At 44.0% G+C, this 24,845-nt stretch overlaps 1 protein-coding gene across 1 annotated transcript in view; it reads right to left on the bottom strand.

Annotated features, from left to right (window-relative positions):
* The window catches only part of LOC123491989 (hydrocephalus-inducing protein homolog), a 138,502-nt gene extending 120,681 nt beyond the window's left edge, over positions 1–17,821 (bottom strand). Inside the window, 2 exon segments of the mRNA XM_045223596.1 lie at positions 16,305–16,463; positions 17,341–17,821. Coding sequence (XP_045079531.1) covers positions 16,305–16,463; positions 17,341–17,821 — 640 coding nt within the window.
* Between the last annotated feature and the right edge of the window lie 7,024 nt (positions 17,822–24,845).

Below are 24,845 nucleotides of genomic sequence, written 5' to 3' on the forward strand. Positions count from 1 at the left end.
GGTAGCATTGCCTTTAAATGGATTAACTTGGGTCAAACGTTTTGGGTAGCCTTCCACAAGCTTCCCAAAATAAGTTGGGTGAATTTTGCCCATTCCTCCTAACAGAGCTGGTGTAACTGAGTCTGGTTTGTAGGCCTCCTTGCTCGCACACGCTTTTTCAGTTCTGCCCACAAATGTCCTATAGGATTGAGGTCAGGGCTTTGTGATGGCCACTCCAATACCTTGACTTTGTTGTCCTTAAGCCATTTTGCCACAACTTCGGAAGTATGCTTGGGGTCATTGTCCATTTGGAAGACCCATTTGTGACCAAGCTTTACCTTCCTGACTGACGTCTTGAGATGTTGCTTCAATATATCCACATACATTTCCTTCCTCATGATGCCATCTATTTTGTGAAGTGCACCAGTCCCTCCTGCAGCAAAGCACCCCCACAGCATGATGCTGCCACCCTCGTGCTTCACGGTTGGGATGGTGTTCTTCGGCTTGCAAGCCCCCCCCCCCCTTTCCTCCAAACATAATGATGGTCATTATGGCCAAACAGTTCTTTTTTTGTTTAATCAGACAGGAGGACATTTCTCCATAAAGTAAGATCTTTGTCCCCATGTGCAGTTGCAAACCATAGTCTGGCATTTCTATGGTGGTTTTGGAGCAGTGGCTTCTTCCTTGCTGAGCGCCCTTTCGGGTTATGTCGATATAGGACTCGTTTTACTGTGGATATAGATACTTTTGTACCTTTTTCCTCCAGCATCTTCACAAGGTCCGTTACTGTTGTTCTGGGATTGATTTGCACTTTTCGCACCAAAGTATGTTTATCTCTAGGAGACAGAATGCATCTACTTCCTGATTGGTATGACGGCTGCGTGGTCCCATGGTGTTTATACTTGCGTACTATTGTTTGTACAGATGAACGTGGTACCTTCAGGCGTTTGGAAATTGCTCCCAACGATGAACCAGACTTGTGGAGGTCTACAATATTTTTTCTGAGGTCTTGGCTGATTTCTTTTGATTTTCCCATGATGTCAAGCTGTTTAAAGGCAGAGTCAACGTAGTGTATGTAATGTTCTGATCCACTTGAATTGTGATACAGTGAATTATAAGTGAAATAATCTGTCTGTAAACAATTTTTGTAAAAATTACTTGTGTCATTCACAAAGTAGATGTCCTAACCGACTTGCCAAAACTATAGTTTGTTAACACGAAATTTGTGGAGTGGTTGAAAATGACTCCAACCTAAGTGTATGTAAACTTCCGACTTCAACTGTATGTGTATGGTTGAGAAAAAGAAAGAGAGGAATGGAGAGAGAGACAGTGTGAGAGGGAGAGAGAGAGATTATGTTCCTGACCACAATTGTATTCTATTTGTTGCTCCTCTCTCTCTCTCTCCTTCTGTTACTCTGTTCCTCTGTTCCTCTAGGTCTGTGACAGCAGTGAGGGAAGTGATGAGGAGAGTCAGGGCTCAGAAGCAGAAGGCAGGGAGGAGAAGGAGTCGGAGATGATTGGAGGTATAGGGATGTGGAGCAAGGTTGAAGAGGAGGGAGGAGTGGAGGGAGGGAGGAGTGGAGGGAGAGGGGAGTGGAGAGAGAGAGAGTGAGAGAGAGAGAGGGAGAGGGGAGTGGAAGAAGAGGAACATGGAGAGGAAGAGGAATTAGGAGAGGAGGAAGAAGAGGGAGAGCACACCAAAGAAGGGTATCAATGAGGGCAACAGCCATGCCTACGTTTCTGTGGAGTGTGTCTGCCCCAAGTCCCACCATTCACCCTTGTACCACACAGCCTGGGCCTAAAGTGACAGTGGCGGAGGTTTTGGAGTTGTTTTCTAAAGTGGTAGAAGTTTGCTTTTTTTAGATCTGGTATTTAAATGCCAACCTGTCCGCCACTACATCCAATGCCTCCCCATCATGGTTCAGCACGTTTGAAGACTAAATGAAATGCTTCATTGGAATCAATATTCTGATGGGCAACCACTGCCTACCCTCTCTCATTGACTACAGGTCTACTGACGCAACCCTCATGGCACCATACATCACAAGTAAAATGCCACGCTTTGAGCAGCTATGTAGATACATGCACTTCTCCGATCCAAATTCAGCCAATGTGACAGACAAATTACACAAAGTCAGGCATTTTATCAAAATACTGCAAGAGAATTTCCCCAAACTACTTCACCCATGGCAAGCCCTTTCAGTGGATAAGGCCATGATAACATTTGACAGTAGACTACTGTGGAAGCAGTATATGCCCCATAAAAATATTGTGTCTCTGTGACTCATTGACTGGCTACTGCCTTGCTGGATGGACAAATGAGATGTGTACTTTCTATGTTCTAACAGCTAAGGGAATGACACCCTAAAACCAGTATCAAAATACAGGCAGAACGAACTCATATCTGTTCCGGAGCTGGTCCTGGATTATAACAAGAAAATAGGCCACCATCTCAGGAGCTACTATAATGTTGGACGCACAAGCAGGAAATGGTGGAAGTACAGTGCCTTGCAAAAGTATTAATCCCCCTTGTTGTTTTTCCTATTTTGTTGCATTACAACCTGTAATTTAAATGGATTTTTATTTGGATTTCATGTAATGGACATACACAAAATAGTCAAAATTGGTGAAGTGAAATGTAAAAAAGAAGTTAATAATGGAAAAGTGGTGCGTGCGTATGTATTCACATCCTTTGCTATGAAGCCCCTAAATAAGATCTGGTGCAACCAATTACCTTCAGAAGTCACATAATTAGTTAGATTGCACACAGGTGGACTTTATTTAAGTGTCACATGATCTGTCACATGATCTCAGAATATATACACACCTGTTCTGAAAGGCCCCAGAGTCTGCAACACCACTAAGCAAGGGGCAACACCAAGAAAGCGGCACTATGAAGACCAAGGAGCTCTCCAAACAGGTCAGGGAGAAGTACAGATCAGTTGTGGAGAAGTACAGATCAGGGTTGGTTATAAAAAAATATCAGAAACTTTGAACATCCCACGGAGCACCATTAAATCCATTATTAAAACATGGAAAGAATATGGCACAACAAACCTGCCAAGAGAGGGCCGCCCACCAAAACTCACGGACCAGGCAAGGAGGGCATTAATCAGACAGGCAATAAAGAGACCAAAGATAACCCTGAAGGTGCTGCAAAGTTCCACAGCGGAGATTGGAGTATCTGTCCATAGGACCACTTCAAGCCGTACACTCCACAGAGCTGGGCTTTACAGAAGAGTGGCCAGAAAAAAGCCATTGCTTAAAGAAAAAAATAAGCAAACACGTTTCGTGTTCGCCAAAAGGCATGTGGGAGACTCCCCAAACATATGAAAGAAGGTACTCTGGTCAGACTAAAATTGAGCTTTTTGGCCATCAAGGAAAACTCTATGTCTGGTGCAAACCCAACACCTCTCATCACCCCGAGAACACCATCCCCACAGTGAAGCATGGTGGTGGCAGCATCATGCTGTGGGGATGTTTTTCATCGGCAGGGACTGGGAAACTGGTCAGAATTGAAGGAATGATGGATGTCGCTAAATACAGGGACATTCTTGAGAGAAACCTGTTTCAGTCTTCCAGAGATTTGAGACTGGGACAGAGGTTCACCTTCCAGCAGGACAATGACCCTAAGCATACTGCTAAAGCAACACTTTAGTGGTTTAAGGGGGAACATTTAAATGTCTTGGAATGGCCTAGTCAAAGCCCAGACCTCAATCCAATTGAGAATCTGTGGTATGACTTAAAGATTACTGTACACCAGCGGAACCCATCCAACTTGGAGCAGTTTTTCCTTGAAGAATGGGCAAAAATCCCAGTGGCTAGATGTGCCAAGCTTATAGAGACATACCCCAGGAGACATGCAGCTGTAATTGCTGCAAAAGGTGGCTCTACAAAGTATTGACTTTTGGGGGGTGAATAGTTATGCACGCTCAAGTTTTCTGTTTCTTTGTCTTATTTCTTGTTTGTTTCTCAATAAAAAAATATTTTGCATCTTCAAAGTGTAGGCATGTTGTGTAAATCAAATGATACAAACCCCCCAAAAATCCATTTTAATTCCAGGTTGTAAGGCAACAAAATAGGAAAAATGCCATGGGTGGTGAATACTTTCTCAAGCCACTGTATGTCTTTTGAGGGATGCTCAACATTGCTATTATCAATGCTTACATTGTGTGGGGGATCCTGCAAAGGCACCTTCCCAGAAATTGCAGGCGTGTATTCCTTAAGTCATTTAAAATGCAACTTGTGCATTCACTTTGTGATAGCTACAGTGGCAGGAAGCAGGGAGCTAAGAGTGTAGCACCAGGGGGTGTGGATGGAGTTGTAATTCATCATTTGAAAGCAGGCCATTCCCTGGTGAAGTTTGAAGGGCGCAAAAGAAGGTGTGTTGTCTGCATTCGGATTGGACGCAGGGCGAAGAGTGGGAGATGTGCTGAAACCTCCTTTGGGTGCTCTACGTGTTCTGTGCCACTTTGCAGGATGGAGCTGTGCTTCCAGAAGTTCCATGACATGTTGTAATATGAATGTGTGAAATATGAATTTGTCCTACAAATCTCATAGGCAAATTGTGTACTTAAAAAAAAAAGGATCTGAACAGTTGTTGTGTTTATCTTCTCTCTGTATCTGTCACAATCTAATACTTAGTATATTAGATTTTTCTCTCTGAATCTATCTAATACTTGTTGCATTCACTAAATTGTTGTCAAAATACTATTTCTGCATTTTGTGTCAGGCCTGGTCTCTACTAAATTGTATTGTCATTTGATCAAATTCACTACAATTTAAATACTCTAGAGTTTTTTGTTGTGTTGAGTGATAATCGTGGTTTGATATTGAGTGTCTTTACACAATAGGAGACAAAATTAGTATTATTCCTATTGACATGAATGTGGTGTCATAGCAAAGAAGAATTTGTACTCTTTAAAACTAAGTTAACTTGTTATTGTCATTTGTTCTTTGTTTTTGAGCTACACTACATGATCAAAAGTTGCTCGTCAAACATCTCATTCCAAAACCATGGGCAGTAATATGGAGTTGGTCCCCCCTTTGCTGCTAAAGCAGCCTCCACTCTTCTGGGAAGGCTTTCCCCTAGATGTTGGAACATTGCTGCAGGGACTTCCATTCAGCCACAAGAGCATTAGTGAGGTCGGGCACTGATGTTGGTTGATTAGGTCTGGCTCGCAGTCGGCGTTCCAATTCATCCCAAAGGTGTTCGATGGGGTTCACGTCAGGGCTCTGTGCAGGCCAGTCAAGTTCTTACACATCGATCTTGACAAACCATTTCTGTATGAAAATGTATGCACTCTGGATAAGAGCGTCTGCTAAATGACTAAAATGTCAAATGTAAATGTATGGACCTCGCTTTGTGCACGGGGGCATTGTCATGCTGAAACAGGAAAGGGCCTTCCCCAAACTTTTGCCTCAAAGTTGGAAGCACAGAATCGTCTAGAAGGCCATTGTATGCTGTAGCGTTAAGATTTCCCTTCACTGGAACTAAGTGGCCTTGCCCGAACCATGAAAAACAGCCCAATACCATTATTCCTCCTCCACCAAACTTTACAGTTGGCACTATGCATTGGGGCAGGTAGCATTCTCCTGGCATCCGCCAAACCCAGATTCGTGCATCGGACTGCCAGATGGTGAAGCGTGAATCATCACTCCAGAAAACGTGTTTCCACTGTTCCAGAGTCCAATGGCGGCGAGCTTTACACCACTCCAGCCGACGCTTGTCATTGTGCATGGTGATCTTAGGCTTGTGTGTGGCTGCTCGGCCATGGAAACCCATTTCTTGAAGCTCCCGACGAACAGTTGTTGTGCTGACGTTTCTTCCAGAGGCAGTTTGGAACTCAGTAGTGATTGTTGCAACGAGGGCAGACGATTTTTACGCGCTACGCACTTCAGCACTTGGCGGCCCTGTTCTGTGAGCTTGTGTGGCTGAGCCGTTGCTGCTCCTAGACATTTCCACTTCACAATAACAGCACTTACAGTTGACCGCGGCAGCTCTAGCAGGGCAGAAATTTGACGAAACTACTTGTTGGAAAGGTGGCATCCTATGACGTTGCCATGTTGAAAGTCACTGAGCTCTTCAGTAAGGCCATTCTACTGCCAATGTTTGTCGATGGAGATTGCATGGCTGTGTGCTCGATTTTATACACCTGTCAGCAATGGGTGTGGCTAAAATAGCTGAATCCACTAATTTGAAGGGGTGTACACATACTTTTGTATATACTGTATAGTATATGTCTGTTTGTTTGAAATGTGTGAGAAAATGAGCTTTATCTTGAAAATTCTCAGTAATCTACAGCATCATTATAGAATTCTATTGGGGTCTAAAGGGTTAATGAAGAATCTCCATCTCCAAGACTAAGCGTAATCTGTGTCTGGGAAACAGGCCCCATTTGTCTGAACGCTGTGTCTTAAATGTTGCTCATCCAGTTTGATGTTACAGTAAAATGTTTGACGGGACAAGTACTCACGGCCTTTGCTGCTTGGCAGTGTTTTTTCCACTAGTGTTGGTAAACCATCCAGCAAAACAGACAAAAAAACAGAATGAAATGACGTCATTCAAACCAATTCTGCCCACTGGGGAACCCCATGCGTCACTGAAAACAAAGGCAGTCAGTTTCCCCCTGTGGCCACGCTCCACTTGACACTCAGCACATCTTAATTGGCAAGTCAGTTACAATTTTGGTTCAGTCTCAATTAAATATCATCATTCATTTTTAAAAATGTGAGAGTGTCAGGGTGTATCTCCCAGATTTTGGAACATGTACACAAAGAAAAAAAATACTTTGTAGGCCAAGAGTAGAGAGGTTACGAACAGCCATAAGACTTTATAGAGATGTCAAAACAGCTCTTGGGGGGCTGGGAAATAAACTGAAAACTGATGCTAAACTACATTAGCAGAGAGGGGTTTGGGCAATAATGAATGTTTAGACTTTTGGGGACAAGGAAGTGACACTCCAGAAAGTAACAGGAAACACCATCAATATTAGCTGGGCTAGATTCATGTTCAATAAAAATTGTCGGACCGCAGAGTGAAGGAAAAGCGGCCAACAAGTGCTCAGAATATGTGGGAACTCCTTCAAGACTGTTGGAAAAGCAAGACTGTTGGTGAAGCTGGTTGAGAGAATGCCAAGAATGTGCTTGGTTACTACATTATTCCATATGTGTTATTTCATAGTTTTGATGTCTTCACTATTATTCTACAATGTATAAAATAGTAAAAATAAAGAAAAACCCTTGAATGAGTGGGTGTGTCCAAATTGCTGGTGTTGTGAAGGACAGCACTGTAACAAGGGTCAACATCCCACATTTCTGACAAAAAACACATTTTGGTAAAAATAAAATTAAAAAAAAAATGAATGTGAAGTCGTGACTTGTGACATATGCCTAGTTTCCTAAAACAAGTCACATATGCAGACAACATCAAACACCAGACTTAGCCTACTAATGCTAATGCTAAAACATATAGTACTAGTCCATGATCATGCTTCACTATATGACTAAGGTTTCAGTTCACTGAATAACATCTTAATTGTAACGTCCTCCAACATATTGTCTTCCCAAAACAGCCAACGATTTATTTAAGTTTGAATTCAATGTAAACCTATGTGTTACATGTTGTTAAGTTGAAGCCAATGAGACCATATTATCATTGTGCAGTGACATTATTGCAGTAGCTAGCCAGCTAGCCCTGTGTGGCATCATGGCTGACATGCTGTCTGAAGTATTGTCTCTGTAGCCTAATTAGCCACTCCAGCAGCCGCTTTGAAAGAGGAGAACGTGAGGGCTTCCCTCAGTGCAGGGCTAATTTCTTCAGAGCAGGGCTCTGGCTCCTGATCTGTGTAATTGCCTCTTTCATGAGGCCTCCTTGATAATATGACTGTAATGACAAGATGAAGAAAGATAAGAAGAAATACTAAGAAGTAGCTGGTTGGGAAACCTCTTGCATCAGGTTTTTATTTGAGAGCTGACAAAAAGGACGATGACCTCTTCAAGTTAAAGTAGTATGTCATGGACAGAGTAGAGTGGCTGCTAGATTTGAAGTGTCGTGGGAGGATTGGTGGTGGGGAACATCTTCTATTATGCTTGAAATAGTCTTTCATGTCCTTATCTGACAAGCCAGATAACAATAACTACTGTGATTGGTTGGGAAACAAATGGCTTGAATTTGATCAGGTTGTAAGGAACTGACAACAAAGATGATGACAAGCTTGAAATAGTATTTCTTGGACAGGGTGGTCTAAAAGGAATAATTCACTCAAAAACAATGCTCTACAAACTATCAGTAACATGTCGACTGCATGTCAACAGCATGTCTTCAGCCTTTCAGTAGCATTTCAACAGTTTCATTCATCATTTTTAACAGGGTAGTCTTTAGTACAACTATAGACGCTCAACAACCCATCTGTAGACTATAATCAGGATTTCAACAGCATGTTGTAGCATGTCAGTAATATCTTAACAGTATATCCCCTTACTTGCACAAATGCCAAACCCATCTAGATGATCAACAAACAATCAGGAGATTATCAGCAGTATCTCAACTGCAAATCAGTTACAACTTAACAGCATATTTGTTGTCAATCTAGTAACTATCTGTAGATATGCTTTGGGACTATCCAAATAAAGTAAAACACAAATTGAGCTTAGTTGATGGTCTACGGACTATCTAGTTCACATTCAAATATGTATCAACTGATGAGCATGTTCAGTGCATTTACTAAAACTCTAGTAACCCTCTGTAGATATGCATTGGGACTGTTTAAGTAAGTTGATATGCAATAGTCACTCAACACAGCCAAATGTGTTTTTGGGATGACTGAAATTACCTTTTGACACAGGAGCACCTGGGAAAATAAATCAAGAGGGAAACAAACAGAAAATCACTCTGCTTAAACTTGTCTTTCCTGTTGGTGATGAAGAAACGCATCAGAGGCATAATGTTAAAGGTTAAAGGTTAAAATCAGTATTTTTAATTAGCAAAAATCACAACATCGTTGATCAACATTTTGGCCTAATGGCTTTTGTTGTTGTTTAGTTCATTTGATCATTTAAAACAAGATACACATACAAAATTATGCACTTGATTAAGAATCATCGAGGATTAAAAAGAAAGTCTATAACTTATTTCCATTGTGGTCCTCTTTCATGACAAGTTTGGCAGATGTGGCAGGATAAAAAAAACTGAAGATAAAATGGCAGGTCAATTTGGTTACTTAGTCATATAAAGACACAATACATACATACTATACACAAAGGAACGCTATTTGGTCATCATCAATGGGCTAGGAGGGATTGCTCACAGAGGCACACTATCCATTAACCAGGATTTCACATTCCTTTTAAAACTACTCAAAGTGAGAATAGTTTTAACAGACAGAGGCAGACTATTCCACTCAGAGGCTCCTGAATATAAAAAAGTATCTTTCCCTGTCAGGCTTCTAAATCTACACAGACAAACGTTAGCTATCCTACTGTAGCTCTAGTGTTGTGGCTGCGTGAATCTCTAATATAGGGAAAGTAGTCAGACAAATATCTAGGAGCTGCCCCATGGATGATCCTATGTACCAGACTAAGCATGATCTGTGTGAACCTTGACTCAATGGGCAGCCAGTTGAGCTCCTGAAACTGGCTCCTACCAATATGAGAAGGTGGGCTCAGATTCAACATCATCCTAATCAACTCCAGCTACCCAAGTCATACTGTTCTCTCTGCTACCGCATGGCAAACGGTACCGGAGCGCTAAGTCTGGAACCAAAATAATCCTGAATAGCTTCTACCCCCAAGCCATAAGACTGCTAAATAGTTAACCAAATAGCTACCCGGACTCAAATCAAATCAAATGTTATTTGCCACATGCACGGAATACAACAGGTGTAAACATTACAGTGAAATGCTTACTTACAAGCCCTTAACCAACCATTTTTAAAAAGAAAAATGTAAAAGAAAAAAGTGTAAATGGTCCGGGTAGCCATGATTAGCTGTTCAGGAGTCTTATGGCTTGGGGGTAGAAGCTGTTGAGAAGCATTTTGAACCTACACTTGGTGCTCTGGTACCGCTTGCCGTGCGGTAGTAGAGAGAACAGTCTATGACTAGGGTGGCTTGAGTCTTTGACAATTTTTAGGGCCTTCCTCTGACACTGCCTGGTATAGAGTTCCTGGATGGCAGGAAGCTTGACCCCAGTGATGTTCTGGGCCGTACGCACTACCCTCTGTAGTGCCTTGCGGTCGGAGGCCGAGCAGTTGCCATACTAGGCGGTGATGCAACCAGTCAGGATGCTCTCGATTGTGCAACTGTAGAACTTTTTCAGGATCTGAGGACCCATGCCAAATCTTTTCAGTCTCCTGAGGGGGAATAGGTTTTGTCGTGCCCTCTTCACGACTGTCTTGGTGTGTTTTGACCATGATAGTTCGTTGGTGATGTGGACACCAAGGAACTTGAAGCTCTCATCCTGTTCCACTACAGCCCTGTCGATGAGAATGGGGGTGTGCTCAGTCCTCTTTTTTTTCCTGTAATCCACAGTCATCTCCTTTGTCTTGATCACGTTGAGGGAGAGGTTGTTATCCTGGCACCACACAGCCAGGTCTCTGACCTCCTCCCTATAGGCTGCCTCATCGTTGTCGGTGATCAGGCCTACAACTGTTGTGTCGTCGGCAAACTTAATGATGGTGTTGGAGTCGTGCCTGGCCATGCAGTCATGAGTGAACAGGGAGTACAGGAGGGGACTGAACCCGTGTTGAGGATCAGCGTGGCATATGTGTTGTTACCCACCCTTACCACCTGGGGGCGGCCCGTCAGGAAGTCCAGGATCCAGTTGCAGATGGAGGTGTTTAGTCCCAGGATCCTTAGCTTAGTGATGAGCTTTGAGGGCACTATGGTGTTGAACGCTGAGCTGTAGTCAATGAATAGCATTCTCATGTAGGTGTTCCTCTTGTCCAGGTGGGAAAGGGCAGTGTGGCGTGCAATAGAGATTGCATCAACTGCGGATCTGTTGGGGCGGTATGCAAATTGGAGTGGGTCTAGGTTTCTGCCTTTCAAAGCACTTCATGGCTACAGACGTGAGTGCTACGGGTCGGTAGTCATTTAGGCAGGTTATCTTAGTGTCCTTGGGCACAGGGACTATGGTGGTCTGCTTGAAAAATGTTGGTATTACAGACTCAGTCAGGGACATGTTGAAAATGTAATTGAAGACACTTGCCATTCGGTCAGCACATGCTCGGAGTACACGTCCTGGTAATCCGTCTGGCCCTGCAGGCTTGTGAATGTTGACCTGCTTTAAAGTCTTACTCACAACGGCTACGGAGAGCGTGATCACATAGTCATCCGGAACAGCTGATGCTCTCATGTATGCTTCAGTGTTGCTTGCCTCGAATGCATTGACCCGTTTTGCACCAACTCTTTTTGACTCTATGCACACACATTGGACTCTACCCACACACTTCTCACATACTTACATTGACACACCAACACATGCACACACACTCAATCACACGTAACACGTGCACACAGGCACACATTCGCCACACACACACTTACACACTTATATACGCTGCTGCTACTGTCTATTATCTATCCTGTTGCCTAGTCACTTTACCCCTACCTACATGTATATGTACATATCTGCCTCAATTACCTTGTACCCCTGCACATCGACTTGGTACTGGTACCCCATATATATAGCCAAGTTATCGTCGCTTATTGTGTATTTATTCCTTGTGTTACTATATTTTTTCTACTATTATTATTTTTTTGTATTCTGCGTTGTAGGGAAGGGCCCTGTTGTTTACAAAGCATGTGACAATTATATTTGATTTGAACTTGTTCTGGGCTATCTGAAGCTTGCTTTTCAGTAGAACTGAACTAGGAGGTGCTAGCATAGTCAAAATGACATTAGATGAGCACATTAGCTAGCACTTTTTTAAAAATCTTTGTCCAACAGCTTAGGCTTCCTAGCCAAGGCTCGATCCTAGGCTCCACACTCTTCTCAGTTTACATCAACAGCATAGCTCAGAGAGTAGGAAGCTCTCTCATTCATTTATATGCAGATGATAGTCTTATACTCAGCTCGCCCCTCCCCGGATTTTGTGTTAAACGCTCTACAACAAAGCTTTGTTAGTGTCCAACAAGCTTTCTCTGCCTGTAACCTTGTTCTGAACACCTCCAAAACAAAGGTAATGTGTTTCGGTAAGAAGCAGCACTCTGTACTCCTCTGTAAACTGGCCATCTCTGTAGTCCCACTGGTTGATGCTTATTTATAAAATCCTCTTAGGCCTCACTCCCCCTATCTGATATACCTACTGCAACCCTCATCCTCCACATACAACACCCGTTCTTCCAGTCACATTCTGTTTAAGGTCTCCAAAGCACACACATCCCTGGGTCACTCCTCTTTTCAGTTCGTTGCAGCTAGCAACTGGAACGAGCTGCAAAAAACACTCAAACTGGACAGTTTTATCTCTATCTCTACATTCATGGACACTCTTACTGACACTTGTGGCTGCTTTGCGTGATATATTGTTGTCTTTACCTTTTTGCCCTTTGTGCTGTTGTTTGTACCTTACAATACGTGTACCATGTTTGTGCTGCTACTATGTTGTGTTGCTACCGTGTTGTTGTCATGTGTCGCTGCGATTCTGTTGTTGTCTTAGGTCTCTCTTTATGTAGTGTTGTGGTGTCTCTCTTGTCATGTGTGTTTTGTCCTACTTTTTCTTTTTTATCCCAGCCCCCACACCCGCAGGAGGCCCTTTGACTCTTGGTTGGCCGTCATTGTAAATAATAATTTGTTCTTAATTGACTTGCCTAGTTAAATACATTTTTAAATACAAAAAAAGTACAGCCACATTTTTTACAACAACGTTGTAAAAGGTTGAGAAATTAACATTAAATTCTCTGGCAACAGCTCTGGTGGACATTCCTGCAGTCAGCTAGCAAATTGCACGCTACCTCAAAACTTGAGACATCTGTGGCATTGTGTTGTCTGACAAAACTGCACAAGTGGCCTTTTATTGTCCCCCAGCACAAGGTGCACCTGTGTAATGATCATGATGTTTAATCAGCTTCTTGATATGCCACACCTGTCATGTGGATGGATTATCTTGGCAAAGGAGAAACGCTCACTAACAGGGATGTATACAAGTTTGTGCACAACATTTTAGAGAAATAATTTTTTGGTGCAAATGGGAACATTTCTGGGATCTTTTATTTCAGCTCATGATACATGGGACCAACACTTTACATGTTGCATTTATATTTTTGTTCAGTATAATAATAGGGTGAAGCGGTGCTCCATTGTAGAATATATTTCATATTAATCTAGCTTTCCCCCCAATGGTTTCATTGCCTAAGGAATTTGAAGCAGAGACAGGCGAAGCCATAATGACCAACAGTGACATCATCCCGCAGAGACATGGGCTGCACTATGTGCTGCACATGACATCAGAAATGGCCTGAAGCAGTCAGTGTCCTATACATGGGTACATGGGGCTCTGCAGTCTGTTCAGCCCAGCTTGGGTCAGTACAAACACTCACTCTTTCTCTCCATCAGAAATTAAGGAAAGATGGAGGAAAATGTTGAGACTTATCATTTGAGTATGACGCATCAGCTTTACATTTTACATTTTTAGGAACTTGAAGCTCTCAACCTGTTCCACTACAGCCCCGTCGATGAGAATGGGGGCGTGCTCAGTCCTCTTTTTTTTCCTGTAGTCCACAATCATCTCCTTTGTCTTGAGCACGTTGAGGGAGAGGTTGTTATCCTGGCACCACAAGGCCAGCTCTCTGACCTCCTCCTTATAGGCTGTCTCATCATTGTCAGTGATCAGGCCGACCACTGTTGTGTCGTCGGCAAACTTAATGATGGTGTTGGAGTCGTGCCTGGCCATGCAGTCATGGGTGAACAGGGAGTACAGTAGGGGACTGAGCACGCACCCCTGAGGGACCCCCTTGTTGAGGATCAGCGTGGCAGATATGTTGTTACCTACCCTTACCACCTGGGGGGCGGCCCATCAGGAAGTCCAGGATCCAGTTGCAGAGGGAGGTGTTTAGTCCCAGGGTCCTTAGCTTAGTGATGAGCTTTGAGGGCACTATGGTGTTGAACGCTGAGCTGTAGTCAATGAATAGCATTCTCACATAGGTGTTCCTCTTGTCCAGGTGGGAAAGGGCAGTGTGGAGTGCAATAGAGATTGCATCATCTGTGGATCTGTTGGGGCGGTATGCAAATTGGAGTGGATCTAGGGTTTCTGGGATAATGGTGTTGTGAGCCATGACCAGCCTTTCAAAGCACTTCATGGCTACAGACGTGAGTGCTTCAGGTTGGTAGTCATTTAGGCAGGTTATCTTAGTGTTCTTGGGCACAGGGACTATGGTGGTCTGCTTGAAACATGTTGGTATTACAGACACAGTCAGGGACATGTTGAAAATGTAATTAAAGACACTTGCCAGTTGGTCAGCGGAGCATATTCCAGTCTGTGCTAGCAAAACAGTCCTGTAGCTTAGCATCTGCGTCATCTGACCACTTCCTTATTAACCGAGTCACTGGTGCTTCCTGCTTTAGTTTTTGCTTATAAGCAGGAATCAGGAGGATAGAGTTATGGTCAGATTTGCCAAATGGAGGGCGAGGGAGAGCTTTGTATGCGTCTCTGTGTGTGGAGTAAAGGTGGTCTAGAGTTTTTTTCACTCTGGTTGCACATTTAAAATTCTGGTAGAAATTAGGTAGAACAGATTTAAGTTTCCCTGCATTAAAGTCCCGGCAAGGCACCACAGAGGGTAGTGTGTATGGCCCATCCACATTGATGGTGTCACGTCTCCCGTTGCTCCCCTCCGGCGTTCTGATTCACCGGTCTACTGAGCCACCGGTCTGAGCGCACCACCTCGGCAAACACAGGAATGGAAACCCAACGCACCCTAATCACCTCCGGCGCACCTGCACCTCATCATCTCATCACCACCCCTATATAGACCTGGACTGTTCAGTCATTGTTGTGTGTAATTGTTAGCGTCGTGTCATTTACTCTCTCTTTGTTATTCTCTTTCTCATTATTAAGTAAACCTTTACCTTGTTAATTCCTGCGTCTGCGTCCTGGCTCTTCCTATACTCAGTACTCGTCACAGATGGGGCTGTTGTGGAACATGCCGAGAGCTTCAAGTTCCTCTGTGTCCACATCACTAAGGAACGATCATGGTCCACACACCAACACAGTCATGAAGAGGGCACGACAATGCCTCTTTCTCCTCAGGAGGCTGAAAAGATTAGTCATGGGCCCTCAGATCCTCAAAAAGTTGTACAGCTGCAACATTGAGAGGATCTTGATTGGATGCATCACTGCTTGGTACTGGAAAACTGTTTGGCATCCGACCGCAAGGCGCCACAGAGGGTAGAGCGTACGCCCCATTACATCACTTGGGGCCGAGCTCCCTGCCATCCAGGACTTCTATACTAGTGGTGTAGTGGTGCCTGGAGAAGTGGGTGTACTCTAATTTTACCAAACATTTCCCAAATGGCCCGCAGGAAAGGTGCCTTGTCTGAAAAATTCTATGAGAAACAATGACGTACTCTGAAAGATCTAAAATGACAAACCGCATATTGGTCTTTCACAGTCAGCTGTACTGTGCTGGCCTGGATATTTTCTTCACACTGACCTTTCTAGCATGGTGCAAGCCATTATGGTGGATGCATATCCAGGTCAACTCATCTGGGCTTGGCTTGGCATAGCTCAGTGTCAGTTTAGTCCTGTAGTGTGTAAACCCCCATTGTGCTCTTATATTCTGAGTTCCTAGTGGAAGAGTAGTGGAGGGAATTATATGCGTAGTCAGCCCAAGGTAGAAATTCCGCCCGCTCCCCAGGCCGGTCCTGACAGTAACACCTCAGGAACCTGCACACTTCCTGATTGACCCTCTCCACCTGCCCATTAGCTTGAGGACGGTACCCAGATGTGAGACTGACAGTGACCCCCAGGCGCGTGAGGTGAACTGAGGACCACGGTCTGACACAATGTCCTCCGGGATCCCGTAGAGCCCGAGGACGTGTGTAAAAAGAGCCTCCGTAGTTTGCATAGCCGACGGGAGCCCAGGCAGAGGAAGGAGGCGACAAGCTTTGGAAAACAGGTCCACAACAACGAGAACGGTGGTGTTCCCCTGGGAGGGGGGAAGGTCAGTGACAAAGTCCACCGAGAGGTGAGACCAGGGTCGTTGTGGAACCGGCAGAGGAAGGAGCTTTCCATAAGGGAGGTGTCTGGGTGTCTTAGACTGGGCACAGATTGAGCAGACATTAAACCCGGACAAGGTGGGCCACCAGTACTTCTCAGTCAGGCAGGCGATGGTACAGCCTATCCCAGGATGATCCGACACAGGGGCCGTGTGCGCCCAGGAAAGGAGGCGGTCCCGCACACCCGTGGGTACGTAGGTGCGGTTCTCCAGGCACTGTTCAGGTGTGGGTTCCTTACGCAGGGCCTGCCGTATGTTGGCGTCCACGTCCCACACCACTGGCGTGATGATACGGAATGGAGGGACCTATTGGGGTCTCCTCTCCCTGCCTCTCCTTCACGTTCATCGAGCCTAGCCTATAGGAAAGCATGAATTGGCACCTGGCGAAGAATAGAGCCCACCTGGCCTGTCTCGGGTTTAGCCTCTTCGCTGACCTGGTGTACTCCAGGTTGCGGTGGTCCGTCCACACCAGGAAAGGGTGTTTGGACCCCTCCAGCCAGTGCCTCCACGCCTTCAGAGCCTTCTTGACCACCAAGAGTTCCCGGTCCCTTACGTCATAATTCCTCTGGGCGGGGCTCAGCTGCTTGGAGTAGAAGGCGCAGGGCTGCAGTTTTGGATGGGTTCCGGTGCGCTGGGACAGCACTGCCCCGACTCCTACTTCGGAGGCATCCACCTCGACGATGAAGAGGAGTGAAGGGTCAGGATGTGCCAGCACAGGAGCAGTGGTGCAGCTTGCCTTCAGCGTCTCGAACGCCCTCTCCGCCTCCGCCGTTCAACGAAGCCGCTGGGCACCTCCTCTCAGCAGGGAGGTAAAAGGCTCGATCACCGTGCTGAAGCCCCGGATGAACCTCCGGAAATAGTTGGCGAACCCCAGGAATCGCTGCTTTCACAGAGTTGGGGATGGGCCATGACCTGACTGCGTTGACGCATTACTCCTTCATCTCCATCTGTAGGCACTCCTCAAGTCCAGTTTTGTGAAGTACTGCGCCCTGTGCATTTGTTCAATGGTGGTTGGGATGAGGGGTAAAGGATAGCTGAACTTAACGGTGGCTTTGTTCAGTCTTAGATAATCAATGCAGAGGTGCAGTCCCCCATCTTTCTTCTTAACAAAAAAGAAGCTTGAGGAGGCTGGTGATGTAGAGGGGAGGATGAAACCCTGCTTGAGTCTCTCCTGTATGTAGGTCTCCATGGCCTCGGTCTCCGCGTAGGAGAGGGGATAGACGTGTCCTCTCGGGAGGACTGCGTCAGACAGCAGGTCAATGGCACAGTCCCAGGGGCGATGAGGCAGGCGTGTAGCCTGGGTCTTAGAGAAAATCCGTTCCAGATCCTGGTATTCCTCCGGTAAATCCACTTGAGTGGTGTGATCCGGACTTTCCACCATAGTGGTGTTGATAGACACTGCGAGACACCTCCCCTGACACTCCTGCGACCAACCCAGATTCCTCCTTCTAATACGCTCTGCCTCGGGCAAACGTGCAGAGCCCACCTCCATCGGCTCTGGCCACGGAGCAGGTGTAGCCATGGGCTCTGGATTCCGCGCAGGTTCTCGTCGGGACTGCAGGAGGTTGTCTAACCGGATTGCCATGCTGATGAGCTGGTCGAGTGACAGGTTGTCACAACGGCAGGCAAACTCCATCTGTACCTCCTCCTACAGTCCGCTGCAGAAAACGGTGACCAGAGCCGACTTGTTCCATCCAGCAGAGGCCGCGATGATCCGGAACTCCAGGGCGAACTCCGAGGTGGTCCTAGATCCCTGGCATAGTCGGAGTAGACGCTCACCCGTCCTCTCAGCCCTCCACAGGATGATCAAACACCGCCCGTTTCCCAGTCCGTGGCACCCCAGTCCAGGGCCCTTCCGGTCAGTGCTGAGATGACTGTGGCAACAATGTCTCTCCCGGAGACAGCCTCGGCATAGCGAGTGATGTACAGGTTCCGTTGCAAAAGGAATCCCTTGCATCTCGCTGGCGCGCCATCAAATCGCTCCGGGAGGGACAGGGGTATTCCGCGGACCGGCTCAGATGGGACGGAGGCAGGTAGTGGTCGTGTTGGGGCTTGTGCCGGAACCTGGTACTGGAGACTGGAGGGACTGGAGACTCCCCTCCAACCGCAGGATGGTTGCCATCACGCTGTCCATGGTGCTGCCGAGTCTGAAGAGACAGTCCTGGTGATGCTGGACTGTCTCTACTATGGTCGTCAGCTCGGCCTTCCTGCTGTCTCCATTTTTATGGGTCAATTATTCTGTCATGTTGTATACTGATAGAAGACAGGCGCAGGAATACGTAATAGGTTTATTTATTACTTAGCCCAACATAAGGTACGTCATGGAAAACGACGTGGATGAAGCCCAAAACAAACACGTGTATATAGATAACACAGGGCTGTAACCCAAACAAAAGAACGAGGTGTAAACCTCTAAATAATACAAAGGATGAGACCTGTAATAATAACTGCACAATTACTTGGCATGTAAACTGTAAAACAATGTACTCACGAGACCAACGGACCTGGGACAATAATCGACAAGGACAATGGGGAACAGAGGATATATACACATACTAATCAGGGGGAATGGGAACCAGGTGTGCGTAATGAGACAAGACAGTCCGGGGTTGGTGGTAATGAACCAGGTCAGTGACGCCTAGAAGGCCAGTGACGTAGACCTCCGGAGATGGTGAATGGAATAAGCAGCAGTACCGGGGGGATCCGTGACACCAAGTGCTAAATATTGTTCAAAAACAGTGTCCTGTTTCAAATCTTTCAGCATTTGTGTGTTTGTGATTAATTGATCTGTCATTCAGAAAATTGCAACAGTGCTTCATGTTGCATATAGATCTGCATTACAATTGCATATTAAACATGAAATCCCAGTCTATTCAAATATAACACCTTTTTCAGGTGTAAAAATCGTTTTCACTTTGCAACACTACAGTATATTCCAGACATACTTGCTTTCTACAGGGGTCTTCACACTTCACTGTCTATAACACAAAACAGTGGCAGCACTGTGGCTCTTTAACCAGGTCCTGGTATACTTTCGGGGGTGAAACCGGGAAGTAGGGGGGACATTTACGGTAATCATCATTATGTTTCATATGTTTGTGGCCAGTAGGGTAGCCCTTTTGACTGTGTTAATATTGTTCATAAGGCTAAAGTTCCTCTCACACTCCGCTGTGCTGGCAATTCATAAGCAGTTTTAGGTCCTTGGGCTCACTGTTAAAGCACTTGCACAGTCGTCTTACTTCTACTTCACTATGGCGGATGCTGGGGTTTGATGGCCATTTAGTCTGATCCAGAATGCTGAGGTCTTTGATTTTTTCATCCTCAAAAGGGAAAAGTTTCTCGAAGTTGTTAATGAGGCTTTGTAGGAACTGACCCGCATTGATTGACTTGAGCTTTGCGTTTGGTTTTAAGGCTATAGACCGATTCTCCCCACTCTCTTTCACTTTAAAGCCTCTGCATACTTCTCTCCTGGACTCTCCTTGAAGGAACTTATCACTCTTATTGTGCGTTTCAGGAGTTGCTCTACTCGGAGGAGAGTTATAGAACGATTCTGAAGCTCCTGTGACAGGACGCTTAGTTCATGCAGTGTCTCATGCATAAGTCACAAGGTCGCGAAGAAATTCTGGACTCTGAAAATGGTCTAATAACCCTTTGGATGTTTGTTTCTCTTTGTTGGTTCTCCTCTCATTCAAGCAAGCATTTTGGAAGTGCTGCACAAGTGCACCCAGCGACGTCCAGACAGCATTTACAGAACGAAAACTACTGGCAACCCAGCGGACATCCAACACTCTGCCAATTCAAAGAAGTTGTGAGCCTACTTCGGCTGCTGCATCTATGAGTTCTTGCAATTTTTTTGTTGACATACTATACTGAATTTGACATTTGAGACATTTGAAACCCCACCTCTTTAAGGAACACCTGGGATAGGATAGAGTATTCCTTCTACCCCCAAAAAAAACCCAAGTATAATTGTAAAGTGGTTATCCCACTGGCTATAGGGTGAATGCACCAATTTGTAGTCGCTCTGGATAAGAGCGTCTGCTAAATGACGTAAATGTGCCCTTGAGCAAGGCACTTAACCCTAATTGCTCCTGTAAGTCGCTCTGGATAAGAGCGTCTGCTAAATGACTAAAATGTAAATGTAAACTGAATAAAAATAGAAACGCAACATGCAAGAATTTCAAAGATTTTGCTGAGTTACATTTCATAGGCCCTAATCTTTCACATGACTGGGCAGGGGCGCAGCCACTGGGGAGCCAGGCCCAGCCAATCAGAATGAGATTTTCCCCACAAAAGGGCTTTATTACAGACATAAATATGATGATCCCATAGGTGAAGAAGCCGGATGTGGAGGTCCGGGATTGGAGTGTTGAAATGGTTGACAGCGTTGACCTCATCAGCTGCATCTGACACAGCTAGTTCAAATCTGTGGTTCATACAGTGCCATGTAAAAAGTTTTGGCTATCTTGAGGTCAACCTAGTTGTTACAAATTAAATTCTCCCTAGCATGACACTGGCTCCATCAGATACAAAATCAACCCAATTTTTAAAAAGCCATTCCTCTGTAAACCTGGTATTTGTTAAACAAGTGAGTAAAGCTTTTACTACAACCTCTGCTCTCTGATTGTCCAGTTCAACAAGGTCAACATAAATTCAGGACTTTCTCCTTGCACTCATGCTTTAACTGAGACTGTCATGATAGCTTTGCGGGTTAATGTAGAGGCCTCGTCAACAAGGACAGCTAACTTAGTCGATGAGGACATTATGCTACTGACAATTTGGCTCTGCATCTCACTGGCCACATGTTTGGTTATTTGGGTTGCACTGTAACGTGAATGAAGTATTAAGGACATTTTTGTTTAGTTTTTGTATTTTAACCCCTTTTTCGATCTTGTCTCATCGCTGCAACTCCCCAACGGGCTCGGGAGAGGTGAAGATCAAGCCATGCGTCCTCCGAAACATGACCCGCCAAACCACGCTTCTTAACACCCTCCCGCTTAACCTGGTAGCCAGCCGCACCAATGTGTTGGAGGAAACACCGTTCAACTGATGACCGAAGTCAACCTGCAGGCGCCCGGACCGCCACAAGGAGTTGCTAGAGTGCGATGAGCCAAGTAAAGCCCACCCTGGCCAAACCCTCCCCTAACCCGGACGATGATGGGACAATTGTGCGCCGCCCTATGGAACTCCCGGTCACGGCCGGTTGTGACACAGCCTGGGATCAAACCTGGGTCTGTAGTGACGCCTCAAGCACTGCGATACAGTGCCTTAGACCGCTGCGCCACTCGGGATAACTTATTGAGCCCATTTTAACACCATTCAGTTCCTGCAGCTCAATGAGGCACACGATCAGAAAAAGGTCTGTTTTGTTTTTGGCCAAATGGTTGACTGTTCGAAACACAGCTTCGGTTTCGTTCATGTAGGACTTGGTCATGGCCTCCGCTGTTTTCTCAATGCCTCTATCTTTACAGCTACAATGTGTCTTAGATGATTCATGTCTCTTAACACTAGAACTGCCTAAAATCTGCCCCCCAAAAAAAGCTATGTCCTGCACTTTCCCTGATTTTACACTGCTCATTTGTCAGAATTTTTTAATCACAAACAGAAAAGTATTTAGAGCCTTTTTACCTGGTTTTTTTCACACCTATTCCCAACTTAGTCTGCCAAGACAATGTGCTGTAGGACGTTGGTACCCAGACAGGCGCTAATGCGTCTCTCTCTCATCACTGAATGAATGACAAATTGAAATTAGGCCTAACTGAATGATAAGGAGGTTGAAGAGGTTGATTTAATTTAGAAAGACAATAGTGTAATGATGAGTTTGTGTTATGCCTATTTATCAGCTTTGGCGCTCATGTTAATAATTTGACGCACGCCTTGCGGGTTGATACCATTCTCTTTTACGTTTTACTTTGTAAAAATAAGCTGTTACAGGACTGTTTTATTTACTGTAACTCTGTTACTAATCAAATTCATTGTAAGGGAAACAATCAGATTTAATATTGCAGCTAGATTGTGGCTTCCATCAATGTAATTGTCTACATAATTTCCAATCCCCCATTTATTTGTTTTTAAAAATATATGTTCCTTTATTATTTTCCCCTAACCCTACCACCCTCCCTTAATTGGCGTAAACTAATTGACAACAACACTTAGGCTTCTACTTCCAGCTTATACATACTATATACATTTTACGGACACAGTATATTTTATAATAGTTATCTTTTGTTTGTTTTTAGTCCCATCCTTCAGCTATCCTCAACCCCTCCCATCGATCTCTGAAGACCATCCAGTTTTGATTTGTATTTGCAATATATTTTTCAATTGTACTGTTTCACAAAAGTTCTGAACCTATCTATTCTCATAGTTTCTATAGATTGTAAATTAAATAAAATTTTTTTTTGCTAAGAGTATTATTATATTATTGATCGAGTGACTATGACTTTTTAAATCACCCAGCAGTGCAATTCTTCAGCCATTCCTGAAACTGCGACCAAAAACAAGCTAGATATGGACAGTACCTGTCAGGTGCGAGCGTGGATGTGGTGTGGAATCAAGCGCAGGACAACAGAAGTTTCGTCCAACTGTCTTTAGTAAAGACGCGTAAACAAAACACACGGCTAAATCCAAGCCGGAGGCAAGCGAACTTTACGCACACTGCGTAAAGCACAAAATACAAAACAAATGCGCACACAGTGCGGACACTCTCTCAAAACAAAAACTGGAGAGAAAATACTAATAGCCCTTGCTGACTGGAGAAACAATTACACACAACACAAGACTCAAACGACGAGAACTTATAGGACACATAATAAGCACAAAACAGAAACAGGTGTAACCAATCAGACAAAACCAAACAAACATCGAAACATACAACGGTGGCAGCTAGTACTCCGGGGACGACGACCGCCGAAGCCTGCCCGAACAAGGAGGAGGAGCAGCCTCGGCCGAAACCGTGACAGTACCAAAACAAATGATCTAATGATTCTGTCTCTTCGCAGCAAAATCTGCAGAGCTGGGATGGTTGTATCCCCCATATATATAACAATGTATTGGTTGCAAGATTTTTGTATAATAATTTTTATTGAAAAACTCGAAGTTTTGAATCCGTTTTGTATATCAGTACATAAACCATGTGCCATGGAATCGGTACGTGGAAAATCTCTTCCAAACTATTTTGTAATCTATATGGCACAACTGTAAAAATGTTGGTCCTTAAATGAAACTGGTATACTTTATTTATCACAATTTGCTTTATCCAATTTTGATCTTTAATGCAGGGCCGACAGACAAGTTCCTTACTTTATCCCCCATCCACTTGCCCCTTCCATTTTTTCGGTAATGCTGCAATTAGTTGATTGTAATTTTGAGTAGAGCAGACATTTCCATATATTTCTGTTAGCTGCATGTGTGACATAACTCCACCAGTCCTATTTATGATATAATTTACAAAGATTATGCATTTTTTACAACTTTTATTCAAAAATAGTTTTTTTTAATCAATTAGTATATTTGAGTTAAACCATAATATTTGTTGAAATATTTGTTCTGTCTTTTCTGGTGGATTAAATTGAAATTGCAACCAACTTTCTATGGCTTGTTTTAAAAATAGCTATATTTTGGATATTATTTCATTTTCAAATAACCGAAAGTGAGAGGTTGCAATCTAAATAAAGGGAAAAAGGACATTCTTGAACATTGGGTGAGACATTCTTACTAATCTGCTAGAGAATCAGTTTGGATTTAAGTATAACTTTTGTGTGACTGAAGTATTTAGTGAGAGGTCTATTGATTTAATATTTAATAATTTCTGCCCTCTGAATTTATATGCATTATATAAATAGGCCCATTTAATTTAGTCTGTCTTGTCGTTCCAAATAAAATAATTTTGCTCAAACAGTATATTTAAAAAAACAAGTCACTAGGTGTAGGCAAGGCCATAAGCAAATAGATAAACTGGGATATGACTAAAGAGTTAATCAGGGTGATTTTTCCACAAATATACAGGTATTTTCCTTTCCATGGTAGCACGATCTTATCTATTTTTGCTAACTTTCTATGAAAATGTATTGTATCGAGATGATTTTTTTGGGGGGGAGGGATATGAATACCGAGTATGTCCACTTACCATTTTATTGGTAAACTACACAGTAATGTAAACGTTTTTTAGTGATCCAATACGTAATATAGTACACTTATCATAATTTGGTTGTAATCCAGAGAGGTTAAAAAAAATATCTAGATCCTCTATTAGGCTGTGGAGGGATCCAAATTGTGATTACTTAAATGTATTTTGTATTAATTTTTATTCAAGAGCACATAAAGAACACGTACCATACATACACAGCATATCTTTGCTGTCTTTACAAAGGAGCTTAATTACATTCACATATTATGGGTACATTTTAGCCGTATAGAGCAAATATTTCAAGAGTCTGAATAAGAATACAATTTGGATAAAGCCACAGAAAAACAACAGAAACAAACAAAAAAACAGAAATGACAGAATAAGACCAGTACGATATGTCAGGAACTCTGACCAGACACCTTCATACCTATGCTGTCTATGTTGAAAGATTGATGTAATTCTCTCCATGCCAGCAAGTTCTCTGCATAAACCTAACCACATATCTTTTGAGGGTGAATGTTCATTTTTCCAG

This window comes from Coregonus clupeaformis, chromosome 11 (assembly GCF_020615455.1).
Source record: "Coregonus clupeaformis isolate EN_2021a chromosome 11, ASM2061545v1, whole genome shotgun sequence".
Classification (NCBI taxonomy): Eukaryota; Metazoa; Chordata; class Actinopteri; order Salmoniformes; family Salmonidae; genus Coregonus; species Coregonus clupeaformis.